Below are 20,920 nucleotides of genomic sequence, written 5' to 3'. Positions count from 1 at the left end.
TAAAAATACAAAAATTAGCTGGGCGTGGTAACACGTGCCTGTAGTCCCAGCTACTTGGGAGGCTGAGGCAGGAAAATCGTTTGAACCCGGGAGGCGGAGGTTGCAGGGAGCTGAGATCGTGCCACTGCACTCCAGCCTGGCAACAGAGTGAGACTCTGTCTCAAAAAAAAAAAAAAAAAGGTAAATCACCAATGTTGGATTTATCAGAAGAAAGATATAACCCCAAGGCCCATGTCTATATTTTGACTTCAGTTGTACTGGTGCAGAAAATCCCTAGTTGTGCACGTATGTTCCATAAAATGATGTTACACATTTCAAGGCTTTGTTACCTAGTTCAAATTTAATCAGACCTCACACTTAATCAAATCTCTGACAACAAACAGAGTTTCATCAAATGTTGCTTTGAGAACAAATAAAACTGTCTTGCTCTTCACAATAAAAGTTGAAAGGCAGCATTACTGAAAACTGCATTCATGGGTGTCTATTCCCATTTTAACAATAATATCTGATACACTTTTTAAATTATTGCAGATGGAAAAATTCTATTCCAGCACAGATAAATAGAAAAAATTCTATTTTAGCGCTGTCAAACTGTTGAAGAAAAGCATTATTGCTGAAATGGCGCAGTCATACCAGTTTGAAGGCATTTTGTCCTTAAACCCAGTTATTGCTGTCAGTGTCTTCAAATAGGAATACTAAACTACCGCAAAGCCCTTACACCTTTAATACACGGCGAAGCACTTGGGCTTTGCCAGCCACAAACCATTACTTACTGTGTCAGGCTCACCTCCACTTTCTTCTCACTAATCTAAAGTAGCACATAACTCCTTCGCACTGCATCATTTTCATGACCTCAAGCTGATTTATTAAGAAATAAATTTCTTACTCCATTTATTAAGAAATGTACGAAGTAAATGTATAAATAAATAAAATTTATCTCTATTTATTAAGAAATTAGTTTTATCCTAAGAAAAGCTTTCCATTACAAATTCTAACCACCTAAGAGCTTTGACTAGCTGGGTGTGGTGGCTTACGCCTGTAGTCTTAGCTCTTTGGGAGCCAAGGCAGGTGAACTGCTTGAGCCCAGAAGTTTGACACCAGCCTGGGAAACATGGCAGACCTGCATCTCTACTAAAAATACAAAAAAGGCCGGGCGCGGTGGCTCATGTCTGTAATCCCAGCACTTTGGGAGGCTGAGGCAGGCGGATCATGAGGTCAGGAGATTAAGACCATCCTGGCTAACACGGTGAAAGCCCATCTCTACCAAAAATACAAAAAAAAAAAAAAAAATTAGCCGGGTATATTTGCATGCACCCGTAGTCCCAGCTACTAGGGAAGCTGAGGCAGGAGAATCACTTGAACCCGGGAGGGAGAGGTTGCAGTGAGCCGAGATCATGCCACTGCACTCCATCCTGGGCAACAGAGTGAGACTCTGTCTCAAAAAAAAAAAAAAAAAAAACCGCCTGTAGTCCCAGCTACTCGGGAAGCTGAGGTGGAAGAAATCAACTGAGCCTGGGGTTTCAAGGTTATGGTAAGCCAAGACTGAGCCACCATCCTCCAGCATAGGCAACAGAGTCAGACCCTGTCTGAGAGAGAGAGGGGGAAAAAAAAAAGAGCTTTGACTTTCTAACTCACAAACCAATCCAAAATGAGTGCCATGGGGCACATGTCATTTTAACAATGAGACATGCCAGCCTGCCAGGGGCACAAGTGGTCACCTCTTAACATTACAAGGCCAAGGCTGGCGCTCCAGGATAAGTAACCACTTAGAGCCAAAATGATTTTAAGTTCAAAGGCAAACGGAAATGAAGTGGTGGTATTGGATAAGGTGGTAAATCTGATGATTAAGAAAGAAGGTGCCCAAGCCAGGCATGGTAGCTCATGCCTATAATCCCAGCACTTTGGAAGGCCGAGGCAGGTGGATCACCTGAGGTCAGGAGTTTGAGACCAGCCTGGCCAACATGGTGAAACTGCATCTCTACTAAAAATACAAAAAGTAACCAGGCGTAGTGGCGGGCACCTATAATCCCAGCTATTCGGGAAGCTAAGGCAGGAGAATTGCTTGAACCTGGGAGGTGGAAGTTGCAGTGAGCCGAGATCACACCACTGCACTCCAGCCTGGGTGACAGAATGAGACTCTGTCTCAAAAAAAAAAAAAAGCCGGGCACGGTGGCTCAAGCCTGTAATCCCAGCACTTTGGGAGGCCGAGACGGGCGGATCACGAGGTCAGGAGATCGAGACCATCCTGGCCAACCCGGTGAAACCCCGTCTCTACTAAAATATACAAAAAGCTGGCCGGGTGAGGTGGCGGGCGCCTGTAGTCCCAGCTATTTGGGAGGCCGAGGCAGGAGAATGGCGTAAACCCAGGAGGCGGAGCTTGCAGTGAGCTGAGATCCGGCCACTGCACTCCAGCCTGGGCGACAGAGCGAGACTCCATCTCAAAAAAAAAAAAAAAAGAAAAAGAAAAAGAAAGAAGGTGGTGCCTATATTACTTTTTTTTTTTTTTTTTTTTTGAGACGGAGTCTCGCTCTGTCACCCAGGCTGGAGTGCAGTGGCCGGATCTCAGCTCACTGCAAGCTCTGCCTCCCGGGTTCACGCCATTCTCCTGCCTCAGCCTCCCGAGTAGCTGGGACTACAGGCGCCTGCCACCTCGCCCGGCTAAGTTTTTTTTGTATTTTTAGTAGAGACGGGGTTTCACCGTGTTAGCCAGGATGGTCTCGATCTCCTGACCTCGTGATCCACCCGTCTCGGCCTCCCAAAGTGCTGGGATTACAGGCTTGAGCCACCGCGCCCGGCCTATATTACTTTTTAAAATATATTATCAAAGTAAAATAAAACAAAATGAAAAGATCTGTCATCAAGATCCTGCAGAACCCCAGATAGAGAAACACTCAACAAGTTTCTCTTCTTTTCAAGAACACAAATGAGCAATGGTAGTAAATCTAACATTGTTACATTTGGTATTAGTTTATACATTTGTCTTTAAGGACAACAATTTAAGAAAAATAAGTTCATGTAAAAAGCTTATATTCTGGCCAGGCATGGTGGTTCACGCCTGTAATCCCAGCACTCTGGGAGGCCAAGGCGGGCGGATTACCTGAGGTCAGGAGATCAAGACCAGCCTGACCAATGTTGTGAAACCCACTCTTTACTAAAAACACAAAAATTCGCCGGGCATGGTGGCATGCACCTGTAGTCCCAGCTCCCTGGGAGGCTGAGGCAGGAGAATTGCTTGAACCTGGGCGGTGGAGGTTGCAGTGAGCCGAGATCACGCCATTGCACTCCAGCCTGGGTGACAGAGCAAGACTCCGTCTCAAAAAAAAAGATTATATTCTTCCAAGTGGAAGCCTGAAAAGTGGAAGCCTGGATCCCCTCAAGCCTTTGCGCTAGCGGGCAGCCTGCCCTGTAGCACTGCTCACACTGCCCTGCCTGCCGCGTGCCCTACCTCTTCTTCTGCAGATACCAGGAAGGCATCATCCCTCCAGCTGTGAAATAAAACAGAGCAGAACCATGTATCCACTCGAACTAGCAGGACTGGCACACATCGAAGGCACCATGAAGCCTCAGAGAAATGTCCAACTTGAGCCTCAGGTGAAACCTGTCACTAAGCTTCAATCTACAAATGATTTTATAAAATGAAGATGTGTCAAGGATCCACATGAACTTTGAAAGGTAAAAACATATAGAATATCCAGGAATTTAAAAAGCATTTCAGGCCGGGTGTGGTGGCTCATGCCTGTAATCCTAGCACTTTGGGAGGCTGAGGCAGGAGGACTGAGCCCAGGAGTTCCAGACCAGCGTGGGCAACATAGTGAGATCCTGTCTCTATTTAAAAAAATAATAAAATTAAACAAAACAAAAAACCTTTTTTTTGTTTTTTTGAGATGCTGAGTCTCGCTCCGTCATCGGGGCTGGAAAGCAGTGGTGCCATCTCGGCGCACTGCAACCTCCGCCTCCCAGAAGCAACTCTCCCACCTCAGCCTCCTGGGTAGCTGGGACTACAGGCGCCCACCACCATGCTCAGCTAGTTTTTGTATTTTTAGTAGAAATGGGGTTTCACCACGTTCTCCAGGCTGGTCTCAAACGCCCAACCTCAAGTGATCCACCCGCCTTTGCCTCCCAAAGAACTGGGATTACAGGCGTGAGCCACCGTGTGCAGCCAACAAAAAGTATTTTGAGGCATGTGCAAATGTACAGTGCCATATGTTTGAGGCATCAGCAAATACATGGTCATCTGTCACAAATATGTTTGGCTACAGAATTTTAAAAGCAGTTTAAATCTAACTGCAACATAGCAAACCTGTTTTAAAAAGTTACCTCACTAAACAAAAGCCTAAAGTCAGTCTCTAGTTAGGGGCACAGAGGAATAAAGCACAACACGGAAGACATCATTTTCAAGAAAAGCAAAGATGCAGAGATTTCCCCTTCACTGCGGGTTCTCAGAGGGCACACACACCGTACCTGGTATCTTTGCCTGATCCCCAGGTTCGAACTCCACATCCACCCATGTTGTCTTCGGTTCTGACTGCTCTACAGAAAGAAAGAAAAGTCCGGTAAACCAGAAGCTGGTCTCCGGTCGATCTCCACATCAGAAAGAGTGGTTCGTGAAAATCCCAGGATCAGCTTCTCACAGGAATAACAGCACAGTACGAGAAAGTTAACTGAATATTAACGCAGAATAGATTCATACCATGTGCTGCCAACATCTTAAAGTGAAAACAGCATTTACAAAGTCACTTACATTTTGTCATTCCCACTGTATCTTTCAAATTCTCGCTTTCCTCTCTGGTCAAAAGCGTCAAAAACTCTGTTGCCGGGGCCTCCTCTGCCTCTGCAGCGCATACCCCCTCTCGGGCCTCCACGTCCTCTCAGCGGTCTGTCTCGATCAAACCTATCACCTGGTCTAGGAAGAAATGGAAATAATAAAAACTGGTAAATTAAAGGTCTAAGTCTCCTCCGGAAAAAAAATTCTAAAAGAAAATCACGGTTATAATAGACTGGAAAGAATGGTGGCTCGAATCATAAATTGATAGGGAACCTTTAGTGAGCACACACTGTAGACTATATACCGGCATTGTTCTGAGCACTTTACATATAGTAACCGGATGCTCGCAGACAAATCTTTAATATACAATTATTGCCTACAGAGGAGGAAACGGAAGCACAGAGTAGGCTAAGTGGTGAGGCCAGCCCATGAGAGGCAGGTGCTAGACAGGCCCCAGTACTAATCCGAGTGGGGCATTCCTTTCTCTGGATCTAGTTTCCTTACTCAAAAAATAAGGATGTTAGACAAATAAACTCTAAAGTCCATTCCTGTCCTAATACTAAATCTTTAAGTTAAATTTGGAATGTTTTGTATAAGAAAAATGGTTAAACTTCAAATTATGCCCCTTCCCAAATCTCCCTCCTTTTTTTTTTTTTTTTTTTTTTTGAGACAGAGTCTTGCTCTGTCGCCGGGGCTGGAGCGCAGTGGCCGGATCTCAGCTCACTGCAAGCTCCGCCTCCCGGGTTTACGCCATTCTCCTGCCTCAGCCTCCTGTGTAGCTGGGACTACAGGCGCCCGCCACCTCGCCCGGCTAGTTTTTTGTACTTTTTTTAGTAGAGACGGGGTTTCACCGTGTTCGCCAGGATGGTCTCGATCTCCTGACCTCGTGATCCGCCCGTCTCGGCCTCCCAAAGTGCTGGGATTACAGGCTTGAGCCACCGCGCCCGGCCAATCTCCCTCCTAAACACACATCCAGCCAATACTGGAACTGTGAAAGCCTCAACCTGCCTTCCACCTCATCACTCCAGAAAAACGGCGAAGGGCAGCTGAAGACCTCTTTGTTAAGCCCAAGAGCAACTTTTGTCTTCGTGTGATTTGACCCCAGTGTCATGTGACGCTGCTGACCACCAATCTTCCTGACTTTTCTGGCTTCTCTTTTCTGCCTGCCCTTAGAAAATTATTTTTAGAATAGGTAATACCCAAACATGGTACAAAACCCACACTGTTCCTCAGCCACGCAATCCCCCTTCTCAGAGGCAGCCAATTCAAGATGCAGAGAACAGAAAAGCTCTCCGCCTGCCTCTCGTGCCTAACCATTTGTCTTGGTGCTCTACACGGATACCCATCTGTCCTCATCCTTGTTGGCCTCCCACTTTCCTTTTGTCTGTTTTATGAGAACCCTACTTTACATTTCTTTCTTTGAGGCAGGATCTCGGCTCACGCCACGTCACCTGGCCTCCATGCTAATGCTAACTGGCCCTGTGTCTCTCATCTGATTGCAGGACATGAAGCCAGTTACTTCCTAGACATCTCCACCTGGACATCCCCATGTCAGGCACACACATGCCCAACATGGAGCCCTTATTCCTCCTGTGACCCCCAACTCACAACATGAGCAAGAGTCCAAGCCACCCCTCCCTCTTCTTCCTCTGCCACATCAGAGCCTGGAGCTAGGACCTGATTGCTCACCCACTCCTCCCTGCACCGTTGCTGGTCACCATCACTCTTTCTGAGGACTCGTCTCTCCTTCACTAAGCTCTAAGCTCTTTTTCACCATTGTAACACTGGTTTAATAAGAGAAATGTTTTCTAATTTGGCAAGGCTTTTAAAAACATTTAAAATCACAAGAAATTACTTATTTAATAGACGTCCTGGCATCAAGAAACCTAGTGGCATTAGTGGCTCGAACACCAGCACTAGAGGTATGTTACAACCTACTTTTATGGCTAAAGTGTTACATTAAGAAGCCGCTAGGCCAGGCGCAGTGGCTCACACCTGTAATCCTAGCACTTTGGAAGGCCGAGGCAGGTGGATCATGAGGTCAGCAGATTGAGACCATCCTGGCCAACACGGTGAAACCCCGTCTCTACTAAAAATACAAAAAATTAGCCGCGCGTGGTGGCGGGCGCCTGTAGTCCCAGCTCCTTGGGAGGCTGAGGCAGAATGGCGTGAACCTGGGAGGCGGAGCTTGCAGTGAGCCGAGATCGCACCACTGCACTCCAGCCTGGGCAACAGAGCAAGACTCCATCTCGGGGGAAAAAAAAAAAAAAAGCCGCTACACAATAGTGGGTAAAAAAAATACAAAACTCACAATCTTCCTCACTCAAAAAATAAAGAAATACAGAAGTACTGATCATTAATGTTATACCAGTCTCTTATAAGAAACACCAACCTCAACACATTCTCCAAGTTGGCTTTTCTGTCTCCCACCTCCTCTAACCAAAAATAGAAATCTTTGCAAAACCTGACTCTTGATTCTAAACTATAGCAAATATTTAAAGCAGGCTGGTCTTGGTGGCTCACGCCTGTTGGCTCACGCCTATAATCCCAGCACTTTGGGAGGCCAAAGACGGGCAGATCACTTGAGGTCAGGAGTTTGAGACCAGCCTGGCCAATATGGTGAGACCCCAACTCTACTAAAAATACAAAAATTAGCCAGACTTGGTGGCGGACGCCTGTAATCCCAGCTAGTTGGGGGGCTGCAGCAGGAGAATCGCTTGAACCCGGGAGGCGGAGGTTGCAGTGAGCTGAGATGGCGCCACTGCACTCCAGCCCGGGCGACAAAGTGAGACCTTGTCTTAAAAAAAAAAAAAAAAAAAAAAAAAAAACAGAAAAAAAAGAAAATCTAAAGCAGGCTGGGAGTGGTGGCTCACGACTGTAATCCCAGCACTTCGGGAGGCCAACGCAGTTGGATCACTTGGGCCCAGGAGTTCCAGACCACCTTGGGCAACACGGCAAAACCCCATCTCTGCTAAAAAATGTAAAAATTAGCCAGCCATGGTGGTGCATGCCTGTAATCTCAGCTACTCAGGAGGCTGAGGTGGGAGGATTACTTGAGCCCAGGAGTGCAGTGAGCTGAGATCCTGCCACTGCACTCCAGCCTGGGAAACAGAGCAACACCCTGCCTCAAAAAAAGAAATCTGAAGTATGGCTCTAAAACAAACAAGAGAAAAGTAACAGTAATTTTTTTCTTTTTTTTTTTTTTAAAGACAGTATCTCACCCTGTTGTCCAAGCTGGAGTACAGTGGCCCAATCACTGCTCACTGCAGCCTTGACCTCCAGGGCTCAAACAATCTTCCCAGGTCAGTCCCCAAGCAGCTGAGACTACAGGCGTGTGCCACCACACTCAGCTAATTTTTGTGCGTTTTGTAGAGATGCAGGTTTCACGTCACCCAGGCTGGTCTAAAATTACTGGGTTCAAGAGATCCGCCTGCTTAGGCCTCCCAAGTGCTAGGATTATGGGTATGAGCCACTGTGCCCAGCCAACAGTAAACTCTTTTTTTTTTTTTCTTAGAGACAGAGTCTCGCCTGTCACACAGGTTGGAGTGACATGGCGTAATCTTGGCTCACTGCAACCTCCACTTCCTGGGTTTAAGCAATTCTCCTGCCTCAGCCTCCAGACTAGCTGGGATTATAGGCGTGTGCTACCACACCCAGTTAATTTTGTATTTTTAGTAGAGACATGGTTTCACCATGTTGGCCAGGCTGGAATCGAATTCCTGAGCACAGGTGATCTGCCTGCCTCTGTCTCCCAAAGTGCTGGGATTTCAGGTGTAAGCCACTGTGCGCAACCTATAAATTCTTTTTTTTTTTTTGAGACAGAATCTCGCTATGTCACACAGGCTAGAATGCAGTGGTGTGATCTCAGTTCACTGCAACCTCTGCCTCCTGGGTTCAAGCGATTCTCCTGCCTCAGCCTCCCGAGTAACTGGGATTACAGGCGCACCCCACTAATTTTTGAATTTTTCTTTTTTTTTTTTTTGAGACGGAGTCTCGCTGTGTCTCCCAGGCTGGAGTGCAGTGGCGTGATCTCGGCTCACTGCAAGCTCCGCCTCCCGGGTTCACGCCATTCTCCCGCCTCAGCCTCCCAAGTAGCTGAGACTACAGGCGCCCGCCACCACGCCCGGCTAGTTTTTTGTATTTTTAGTAGAGACGGGGTTTCACCATGTTAGCCAGGATAGTCTCAATCTCCTGACCTCGTGATCCACCCGCCTCGGCCTCCCAAAGTGCTGGGATTACAGGCTTGAGCCACCGCGCCCGGCCTTAATTTTTGAATTTTTAATAGAGGCAGGGTTTCACTATGTTGGCCAGGCTGGTCTTGAACTCCTGACCTCAGGTGTTCTCCCTGCCTCAGCCTACCCAAAGTGCTGGGATTACAGGCGTGAGCCACCGCATCACTGACAGCGTCTCTTAGAGCACTTTCCCCAAGCTTGAATATGCTGAATTACAATTTGATATTTGCTTATCTGAGAGTGAAAAAGGGTGTCACCTTGAGTTTGATACCTACACGTTTATTGGACAGAATTATAGAATCTTCATAATCTCGAAAGATTATCTAAAATCAGCCCTCTCCATTTTTCAATGAGGAAACAGACCCAGAGTTTCAGCAATGTGTGCAGTAGTCTTGTCACAGCCAGCTGACATGGACTTCTGTTCTGCCTAGACAGAGCGCGCGTTTTCTTCCCAAGGAAGCAACGTCATAAGCGGTGCTGGGATTAACGGGCATGTCTCCGCCCCCGAGATCTGCTATATCATGTGGAGCACATATTCCGGCAGTAAACTACTGTTTTTAATAGCAGTAGGAATTTTTCCTTAGGCTCCAAATGAACTTAACTGAACTCTTAGAACACAGACTGTTAGGAGATTAGTCTGCCTCTGTCTAGATGAATTCTGGCTCTTCCTGTCTGTAGTTTACTGGTCATTTAAAATCAATTCCTGTTCTGAAAAAAAAAATCCCTCAGATGTTGACCCTCCCCCCATTATTAACAAGCTTTAAACAAATTGTGGTAAAATATACATACCATAACATTTACCATTTTAATCATTTTTAAGTGTTCAGTTCTGTGGCATTAAGTACATTCACATTGTTGTGCAACTATCATCGCCATCCTTCTCCAGAACTTTTTATGTTTTCAAAATGAAACTTGGTATCCAAACTGAACTCCTCATCCGTAACTCCACAGGCTCCAGGCTTCCCACGTGTGAAACAAGTGTCATGTCTACTTGCTAGGATTGTTGTAAGACAGTGAATCACAGGGTTTTTGTATAAAGCAGGATGCTTGGCTCGAATGTTATTTTCCTTCTTTTGCTTGTGAGTTTGTCAGACATAAAACTTTCTATGTTTTATTTATTAAGAGTATTATTTAAGAAACTAAGAAAATGTTTTCTGATATCAAGATTCAAATTTCCTCGAAAATGAAAATTCCCTACATATCTGTACTGTGACGCACTGAGAACACGTTACTTCTGTGGCATTCCTGCCAAAAGTGCGCAATCTCGTTCCATGAGGAGACATCAGAAAAACTCAAAATCTGAAACATGTTATAAAATAACTGGCCCATGCTCTTCAAAATGCCAAATTCATAAAGACCAAGGAAGGCTAAGGAGCTGTTCCTAATTAAAGATGACTAAATACGATGCATTTACCTGGAGTGGATCCTGAACCACAGATGTTTTCTCTTTTGTTAAAAGACATCACTGGGACAATTGGTGAAATCTGAGTCAAGTCTGTAGACTAGTAATTTAGACAATTAGATAACAGTATTGTATTCATTTTAATGAGTTTGAAAATTGTATCATGTTGTTAGAAAATGCGTTTAAAGTATTTAGGAGTAAGGGGACATTCCTACACCGTATTCTCAAATAACAAGAAAAGGCTGTGTGGTGCGGTGGGGCATGGATGATAAAGCAAATGTGGTAAATAGTGTGTGGGGAGTCTTGAAGGGCAGATGGAAATTCTTCGTATAATTCTTAAAACTCTTCTGTAATTCTGAATTTATTTAAATAAAAAAAAAACCCTCCATAATTCCATATCCCACCTTACTCTTCCATATACGTATTATTTCACTTAATAGCTATCTTTTCATGTCACATATAAAGATCTATTTTATCCTTTTTAAAGACTACACAGTCTTGCTACGAAAAAAGGGGGGAAACATGGGTTTGTGCAAGTCAACTATAATTTCTTCGTTTCCACAGAATCCCTGAAGTGAGGGGAAAATAAATACCCAAATGCTTCCGAAAATCAGCAGCTCTGCTCCCGGAAGCTTTGCAGAAGCAAGTAGACTGTGCTTACTACACAGCAGATCTGAAGTAATCACCAAAAAAGGGGCAAAATTAAGCCTTTCTGTAAGTTTCTCCCTCCAACATGGTTGCAGACAGACCATCTCAATGTCTTGAATGTGTAACTTCTAGGTGAACAGTTCTGCGTGAGTCATCACCTGCTCAGCCCACCCAGGCTAAGTTACTCTCTGCTGGACTGTTGTTTTGTTTTGTTTATAATAGGCCCTGTAGTATAGTTTTACAAAGCCACATGTTTTGGTTAAAACTTGTAGCCACAATCCTAAATGGAATGGAATCAGCAGTCAAGAAGCAGAAAGAGTTTGGAAAAATGGCTCCCTTGACATTTCACTGTTCACTATTCTAGCCTTCCTTAGCCTGTTTAATTTTCCTTGAAATGTGATTCACTAGTTGTTTCTGTTTAACATAAACAGGTTAAATGATTAAAGAAAGGCTTTAAGCAGCAAGTACCCACCCTGCTAGTGCCAAGCATAAGACACAACTCCTCCCCGTGTTCAGGTGGAGTGCGGCGGCCACCACACTGCCGCATCACTCAGCAGCCACGCAACACTCCACCAGCCCACGACTTCCATCCGTGTTAGGGGACTTCCGAGAGCAGCCATGCCCGCCAGAAACTGGTATTACACATCACAACAGAGTCTTCTTCAAATTTCACCGTGGCAGCCTACTGACCTGACCGTGGGGCTAGGAACTGACTTCAATCCATTGAGCAGTCGAAATTGGTAATGCGAAATCAAAAACCATAATTATATCCCTAGCCCAAAATTGTGTCTCTAATCTACAACTTCAAAACAAAACTTTACCAGTTCAACACCCTCCTGTGTAATTTCTTTTTAAGAGTGCTCTTCAGTTACCAATAAGCAATTCATTGTTAACTGTAAAATCATTTCCTGAACCAAGGCGTAAAGGAAAAAGGAAGATCCTTCTCATCATCTAAGGTAATATGAATTGCACATAAATTAGTAAAACATTCCCAGGACTGATAACACAAAAAACAGTAGCCAGTAGAAAGTAGCATTTTCTGGACCAGGCATGGTGGCCCACTCCTGTAATCCCAGCACTTTGGAAGGCCAAGGCGGGCGGAACCTGAGGTTAGGAGTTCAAGACCAGCCTGACCAATATGGAGAAACCCCATCTCTACTAAAAATACAAAATTAGCCAGGCGTGGTGGTGGGCGCCTGTAATCCCAGCTACTCAGGAGGCTGAGGCAGGAGAATTGCTTGAACCTGGGAGCAGACGTTGCAGTGAGCAGAGATTGCGCCATTGCACTTCAGCCTAGGCGACAAGGGTGAAACTCTGTCTCAGAAAAAAAAAAAAGAAAGAAAGTAGCATTTTCTAAACACCTTTCTGGTTCCCCACCCGCCCTGCCGAGGACTACAGCACGTACTTTTCATCTGGAAACTTCTCAGCTGTGAAGTCCGCCTGCCTCTCGGTCTCATAGGGTCGGTACTCCCTGTAGGGTCTCCGCTCAGCTCTTTCAAGCATCCCCTCTGGCCCACGGCTGTCATTCCATCCTTGCTGCTCCCCTCTTCTAGGAGTCCGCTTCTGACCTACCAACAGAAAATCAAAGCAGAGTTGGAACACAGCATCTGCAACAGCACAGTATTCAACTTTACAGTACTTGTAAATTTCATTTTTCTAGAAATCAACGTCTTAGGAAAATTCAGGAAGTTTAGAAAACCTCAAAGAAAAAAGTTGCTGATGCTACAACTGCCCACAGTCTACGACTTTTTAATAGAATGTTACTATTAAAGCACGCTTTCCCTATATCCTAGAAAGCATATGACAAACTAAGCTCACCTATAATTACAGGCCTCCCAATAACTGTGACAGCCATGGGTATATTTTACTAGAAAAGCTACAGTTGACAAAAGCAGTCTTACAAAAACACAGTGTGTAAGCCCTATCGAGAAAATGAAAGAATACCCTGTATTTCAGACTATGCTTTCAGAATCCCAACTGCACATTACATGGCAACTATGGCTTATCACTGGCTACTAAGGTTTTTATTTTCTATTTTATTTATTTATTTATTTACATACTTAAAATAAGTCTCGCTCTGTCACCCAGCCCGGAGTGCAGTGCAGTGTGCAATCTCGGCTCACTGCAACCTCCGCCTCCTGGGCTCAGGCAATTCTCGTGTCTCAGCCTCCCAAGATGCTGGGATTACAGGCATGCGCCACCATGCCCAGCTAATTTTTGCATTTTTAGTAGGGACAGGGTTTCACATGTTGGCCAGGCTGGTCTCGAACTCCTAGCTTCAAGCAGTTCACCCACCTCAGCCTCCTGAAGCTCTGGGATTACAGGCGTGAGCCACCACACCCGGCCAAGGTTTTTGCTTTTAAAGTTTATAGTGCTTATATTTTTACTTTGAAAACAGATTTTCCTGCTATTCTATGAGATATATAGACTTGCAATGATAACTTACTGAATATGAACCAAACACTGCTAGTTGGCAACTTGCCCAAGAGTCAGTCAGTACCTGAGGGCATCTCTTTGTCCACTCAGAGTCCAGCACTTGGACACTGGGCTGGGACCAGAGACTCTGGTTTTATTCTTGGGGTTTTTTTTTTTGAGACTGAGTTTCACTCTTGTTGCCCAGGTTGGAGCGCAATGGCCCAATCTTGGCCCACCGCAACCTCCGCCTCCCGGGTAGAGATTAGCTGGGATCACAGGCATGCGCCACCATGCCCAGCTAATGTATTTTTAGTAGAAACAAGGTTTCTCCATGTTAGTCAGGCTGGTCTCTAACTCCCGACCTCAGGTGATCCATCCTCTTCGGCTTCCCAAAGTGCCAGGATTACAGGCAAGAGCTACCGCGCCCGGCCGAGACTCTGGTCTTTTCCTCTATACTGTCACCTTGCTTTACTCCTCTTTAATTTTAACGCTTTAAACATCTTAGGCAAAGTCTATGTTTGAAGCCATCTAATACTTGGTAAATACATTGTGGATCTTTGTCACGTCTTTACTCTTCAAAAACAGTCTATCTTTTTTTGTATACATTTAAAAGATCTCCTCTCACTATGTGCAACTTTTACTAAAGTAGCTTCAATTTTTCTTGGAACAAATTACTCTCCACATTAGTTGTATGGCTATAAAATATGACATTTATTCAAGTTAATGGATATATATATGTGTGTGTGTGTATATATATATATATATTTTTTTTTTGAGACGGAGTCTCGCTCTGTCTCCCAGTCTAGAGTGCAGTGGCGCAACCTCCCAAGTAGCTAGGACTACAGGTGCCTGCCACCACGCCCAGCTAATTTTTTGTATTTTTAGTAGAGACGGGGTTTCACTGGGTTAGCCAGGATGGTCTCGATCTCCTGACCTTGTGATCCACCCGCCTCAGCCTCCCAAAGAGCTGGGATTACAGGTCAGGAGATTGAGACCATCCTGGCTAATGTGGTGAAACCCTGTCTCTACTAAAAATACAAAAAATTGCCGGGCGCGGTGGCTCACGCCTGTAATCCCAGCACTTTGGGAGGCCGAGGCGGGCGGATCACGAGGTCAGGAGATCGAGACCACTGTGAAACCCCGTCTCTACTAAAAATACAAAAAAAATTAGCCGGGCGCGGTTGTGGGCGCCTGTAGTCCCAGCTACTCGGGAGGCTGAGGCAGGAGAATGGCGTGAACCCGGGAGGTGGAGCTTGCAGTGAGCCGAGATCGCGCCACTGCACTCCAGCCTGGGCGACAGAGCGAGACTCCGTCTCAAAAAAAAAAAAAAAAAAAAAAAAAAAAAAGTAAAAATACAAAAAATTAGCTGGGCATGGTGGCAGGTGCCTGTAGTCCCAGCTACTCAGGAGGCTGAGGCAGAAGAATGGCTGAACTCGGGAGGTGGAGCCTGCAGTAAGCCCAGATCGTGCCACTGCACTCCAGCCTGGGGGACAGAGGGAGACCCTGTCTCAAAAAAACAAAAATAAAAAAGAGTTCAGAACGGGAAAAGGCGTTCACAACGTAAGGTAGAAAAAGCCACTATGAAAGTTAATTATCCAACAAGCTGAAAATTATAATAGATCATGACATAACAGTCATCAGAAAATTTGTCAGCAGTAACAAAACTTTTCCATACTTTTACGTCAGTGTAAAAAGAGTTAACATAGTTTCAGATTTCCTATTTCCAACCCATAGTTTTAAAAAATCTTTTACTATCTCCACTCGACTACAGAACTACTTATAGGTGCTTATCCCACCTTTCTGCTTCCTCCAAGTTACTTTTTGTGTCAATTAAATTTGCAATTCATCAAACTTAAAATAGGACATTTACTGTACACCATATTAAAGCCTTTTCTAACAGTATAAACTGAAAACTGTTAAGTACAATGGGCTACTTATTAGAATAATTATCAATATCAAGCAAACATTTCATTTTCCCTCTCAAGCCCCCCAAAACAAAGATAATTAGAATAATTATCAGTTTTGGGCAAACATCTCCATTCTCCCTACCAACCCTCCCAAAACAAAGATAATCAGCATCCAATTTTTTCCCCACAATTTAGTACTAAAAGATCAACACTGCCACGAATCGGGCTTTTCGGTGCTGGATCAGCAGCTCCAAGTGGAGAATGCAAGCACTGCATTTCACTAACCTCGCCAAGAAAAGGCTGGCACATGCATTCATCACCATCTAAACCAAGCCCAGGTAAAGAAACAGAATACAATAAAATTTACAGTAAGATTTCCCACAAAATAAAGTTGAGCTGTTTCAAAGCACATAATTCTGAAAGGCTAGAAAAACCAAAACTGAAACAGCCTCTCATGACTGAAACAGCCTCTCATGACTTTAAGAATGAACTTATTAGGCCAGGTGTGGTGGCTCACGCCTGTAATCCCAGCACTTTGGGAGGCCGAGACGGGCGGATCACGAGGTCAGGAGATCGAGACCATCCTGGCTAACATGGTGAAACCCCGTCTCTACCAAAAAATACAAAAAACTAGCCGGGCGAGGTGGCGGGTGTCTGTAATCCCAGCTACTCGGGAGGCTGAGGTAGGAGAATGGCGTAAACCCGGGAGGCAGAGCTTGCAGTGAGCTGAGATCCGGCCACTGTACTCCAGCCTGGGCAACAGAGCCAGACTCCGTCTTTAAAAAAAAAAAAAAAAAAAAAAAAAAGAATGAACTTATTGAGCAAGGCTCACCCAAGGGTTTATATATATTGCTAGACAGATAGACATTAAAAAATCTACATTTTTGGTCGGGCATCGTGGCTCACACCTGCACTTTGGGAGGCTTAGACAGGCAGATCACCTGAAGTCAGGAGTTTAAGACCAGCCTGGACAACATGGTGAAACCCCATCTCTACTAAAAATACAAAAAATTAGGCCAGGCACGGTGGCTAACATCCCAGCACTTTGGGAGGCCAAGGCAGGCAGATCATGAGGTCAAGAGATCGAGACCATCCTGGCCAACATGGTGAACCCCTGCCTCTAGTGAAAAATATACAAAAATTAGCTGGGCATGGTGGCGCGCGCCTGCAGTCCCAGCTGCTCAGGAGGCTGAGGCAGGAGAATCGCTTGAACCCAGGAGGTGGTTGCGGTGAGTCAAGATCATGCCACTGCACTCCAGCCTGGGCGACAGAGCAAGACTCTGTCTCAAAAAAAAAAAACAAACAAACAAACAAAAAAACAACCCTTTTCCATAGAAAAAGCTTGTGACTTCCACATTCTTTCAGGATTAACATTTCTATGATATGTCAAACATGTTTTATTTTTGTCTATGCTAAGCATTCACTTACAACATTCTAACTAAATCAAAAATTTTGAATGTTAGAAAAGTACAGTGCTTCATATCAACTAGGGCTATAAAACCTTGAGAGAATAGCTCTTTGACACCCATTATAGATAAATTTAGTACAGTAACTACATAAATGGAAATTAATGAGCTGTTTGCTCCTGAAATAACACATACTTGAAAAAGAACTTGAATGATAAAATTTCCATTCTAACTACAAAATCCACTAAATACCTTTGATTTCAAAAGCCAGATCACTTAGACTGAACAACTGACAGAAAAAAAAGTTATAAGTGTACTACATGACAACATTAAGTGCAGGAAACAGGTTGCAACCCAGTTTATATCACTTAAGTTTAGAAAGAAAAGAAATAGCTCTGTGCATTTATGTATATAAATGCAAAGTGTTAACAGTAGGAAAAATAAGAGGATTTTCACTTAACCTCATACATTTTGGAATTGCTTAAAATTTTTAATACAAAAATGCATGACAATTTTTAAAAGGCTAAAAATCAATGTATTAACAGCACTAACTCGTCTCACGTTTTTCTGAAGAACAGAATACGTATTTTCTTTTTTCTTTTTTTTTTTTTTTTGAGACGGAGTCTCGCTCTATCGCCAGGCCGGAGTGCAGAGGTGCGATTTCGACTCACTGCAAGCTCCGCCTCCCGGGTTCATGCCATTCTCCTGCCTTAGCCTCCCGAGTAGCTGGTACTACAGGTGCCTGCCACCGCGCCCGGCTTTTTGTATTTTTAGTAGAGACGGGGTTTCACCGTGTTAGCCAGGATAGTCTCGATCTCCTGACCTCGCGGTCCGCCCATCTTGGCCTCCCAAAGTGCTGGGATTACAGGCGTGAGCCACCGCGCCCAGCATTTTCATTTGTGAAAAAATAAAGGGTGAAGAAAAGCTTAGCCTTCCTCAATTCTTTTATTATATTCATGTAAATAAATTTAAGAGAAAAACATAAAAAACAGGATATAAAATGCACAATGTATCTCCAGTCTGTTTAGATAATCTGCTCAGAAATTTACTGGCCTATCAAAGGCTCGTGAGATAGTCAATAACTTCTTTTTTTTTTTTTTAATCATTTTCAACATCTTTATTGTAGTGACTTGATTCTCACAAGTGATGACTCTGGATTTAACTTTTCACAAACAAAGGTAAACATTACCCAGCTGCGCATCAAAGCCCCAATACTGAAACCTGAGACGTTTCCTCAGGGCTGCGATGCACAATTTTTATCAAGCAAGGAACAAACCAGCAAGCCACGCTGCACACTCCGCCAAGCGTTGGCAGGAATGGTCAATCTACACATCTCACTCCTAACGCTCTGCAAACCTTGGGACCGCTGCCTCATTTCAAGAAAACAGAGGAAGCACAGGTGGAGCGTTGCTGGCTCTGCCACTGACGCAGTTCAGGTGAGAGCACGACTCCCTCCCCGTCCGCAGGCAGCAGGACACCACGCTGCGCACTGGCTTTTCTTGCTAAACAGGGAGTGGGGAACTCCGAATATTCTGGCTGGAAAGGTTAAAAACGCTTTTCTTAAAGCAGCCTGGAGCTATTTATAAGTTGCACATCCCATCAGCACCACAAGAAGTACTGAAATACGATGCCCGCTGCCTGCTGGAAGCTACCGGACGGGGAAGGGGCGCAGGCGCCAGGCCGGACAGCGCCGAGGACCCGCGCCCGGGCCCCGACGTCACAGGCCGCCCCGCGGTCGCCCAGGCCGCCCGCATCACAGAGGCCCCCAGCCCCGGGACCGGGCGCCCTCCTCCTCCCCACCGCGCTCTCGGGTGGCTCCGACCTCACTCCCGCAGAGGCGGGGCTGGAGGCTGGAGAAGGTCCCCGCCAGGTCTGGATGCGGGAGTCCCGGAGTAGCGACCTCAGCGTTCGCCCCCACACGCCACCCCGGCAACCTCCCTCAACTTCGTCCAACTTGCCGTAGCGGCTCCGAGCCAGGGTTCGGGGGCCCCACCCCCCCCAAGCCAGCGTTTCCCCCGGGGCCCCGCACGCTGCCGGCGAGGGTTGGAAGGGGTGTGACCCCTGCCTCGCTCCTCCTACCTTCGGCGGCCACCGGGACCCTCAACTCTCCCGGCTCCTCCCGGGTCCCCCCTCCTGGAGCCGGCCCCCGGGACCCCAGTCTCTCCGCAGGGCGAGCCGTGGCCCGCTACCCCCGCCGTCCCCGCGTACCCGGCGCCTGCAGGCCGCCCCCGGGGCTGTCGGGCCGCTGAGCGACGGGCGCCGGGAGGCTCTTGCGCTCCTTCTGCGACTCCCTCCGGCCGCCCGCGCCGGCTCTGTGGCCCGAGGCCCCGGCCGGGCTCCTGCCGCCGCGGGGACCGGCCCCGGCCGCCGCCGCCGCCGCCTCGTCGCGCCTCTTGCGCTGCAGCTGCTGCTGGCGCCGGCGCTCGGCCTCGCGCAGGATGTCGAACGGGTCCGACTCGTCGTCCAGCAGCTGATGGAAGCGGTTGGCCACCACGCAGCCGAAACTCTCCTGCATCGCGGCGCCGGCGGCGGCCACGGGGCTCCCCAGGGCGCCCTTCATGCCGCCGCGACCACTGCGGGCCCGGGAGGGCAGCCCACGCGAGCGCGTCTCAGCGAAGCCGGCGGCGAGGACCCATGCCGCCCGCTCCGCCGCCGCCGCCGCCCTCCGGGCCCTACCCGGTCCGGCCCCTCCCGCCGCCCGCCCCCGCGGCGCCGCCGCCGTCCGCCCCACCGCGCCAGGCAGCCAATCAGCGCGCGCGGGCACGCCCCCTTCCCGAGACGGCGCGCCTGGAGACCCAATCACCGACCGGCTGCTGTCACGTCACGCGACCTCTGAGCCCCGCCCCCTCCGCTCAGCAGGGAGGGGCGGGGCCCAGGGGCGGAGCTACTGGCTGGTCCAGGCGGCGCGGAGTGGCGGTGGTGTCTCGGCGGTGTGTGCCTTCTCCCGTGACTGCGTCTGTATTTGCTCTCGGCCACTCTGCTTTGAAGCTTATGTATACATTTAGCCGTGCAACAGCTGCATATTGCGCACTTACCGTGTGCCAGGCGTGATGTTGTAGGAAATACTAGCTCCGTGTTGTCACAGATCTGAGTCTGTGGATGGAGAAAAAGTGCCCTGAAGGACAGGCGCAGAGCTCTCCACGGGCTGCAGCAAAGGGACCTGACCTAATTGGGAAGTGACAGTTAAGCCGAGGGAGGGGGGTGACAAGGGGTCGGAGGAGGAACAGCAAGTGCAGCAGTCTTGAGGTGGGATGTGCACAGTCTGTTCAAGCTCAAAGTGGTCTCTAAGAGCCGTGGGAAGCAAGTTTTGAGCATGAGCGGATTTGGGTTTGAAAAGGCCACCCTACCTGCACTGTGAACTAATAGTTTGGAGGGAAATACAAATGGATGCTGGGAAGCCAAACGTGACTGTTGCGAAGCTCCAGGGAAGAGCTGATAATGACTGGGATTAGGATGGTGGCGGTGGAGGTGAAGAGAGTAGATGGGTTCAAAGACTTGGTGATGTGCTAGATGTGGTGATGAAGAAGAAGATATGGTGACTCTTATTTTCCTGGCTCCAGCATCTGAATGGTAGTATTAGTCACCACTGGAAGACACTACTTTAACGAGAATCATGAATTCAGTTTTGGACACGTTGAGGTTTGGATATTTGTTTTCTTTTGAGATGTTCAGTTGAGGCCTGGAGCTTAGAGAACGCTGGACTGGACTTCCTCCAGGAAATCTTGCATAGGCACCAGTGGAGCTACGCTTGGCTGCCTATCCTACAGCCATTCTTTCCCTCTTACATTTTTCCAGAGCCTGTATTATGTTCCGGCATCATATTCCCCAGGGGAAGCAGGCCCCTTCCAGCCTCCAACTTGATTATAATTCACTGCACCTGATTCCAATTCCTTGCCAATAATTGGCTTAGGAATAGGCTGTGGGGCAAATCAGGCAGAACAGATCTGAGGAGAAGTATTCTGGGGAAGTTTTTCTTGCACCTAAGAAGGGATTGAGAAGGGATCTGCCCCACTTCCGTTCCCTGGTCCTTGTTCCATAAGAAGATATGATGCCTGAGGTTGGCTGTTCCTTAGTGTGGCCATGAGGATGGCAGAGCAGGATGGAGAAAGCCTAGATCCTTGATGATGTTAAGCTGCCAACTGGAC

At 46.9% G+C, this 20,920-nt stretch overlaps 1 protein-coding gene across 1 annotated transcript in view; it reads right to left on the bottom strand.

The window, feature by feature from the left end:
- LOC105498996 (hyaluronan binding protein 4) overlaps positions 1-19,471 on the bottom strand; it is a 41,327-nt gene extending 21,856 nt beyond the window's left edge. Inside the window, exons 1-4 of the mRNA XM_071077479.1 lie at positions 18,984-19,471; positions 12,453-12,615; positions 4,742-4,903; positions 4,462-4,530 (exon numbers count right to left, since the gene is read on the bottom strand). Coding sequence (XP_070933580.1) covers positions 4,462-4,530; positions 4,742-4,903; positions 12,453-12,615; positions 18,984-19,335 — 746 coding nt within the window. The 5' untranslated portion in view covers positions 19,336-19,471. The remainder of the gene's footprint in view (positions 1-4,461; positions 4,531-4,741; positions 4,904-12,452; positions 12,616-18,983) is intronic.
- Between the last annotated feature and the right edge of the window lie 1,449 nt (positions 19,472-20,920).

This window comes from Macaca nemestrina, chromosome 14, assembly GCF_043159975.1.
Source record: "Macaca nemestrina isolate mMacNem1 chromosome 14, mMacNem.hap1, whole genome shotgun sequence".
NCBI classification, from domain to species: Eukaryota; Metazoa; Chordata; class Mammalia; order Primates; family Cercopithecidae; genus Macaca; species Macaca nemestrina.
The sequence above is the reverse complement of the archived record's forward strand: the minus strand, read 5'-3'. Positions and strand labels throughout refer to the sequence as shown.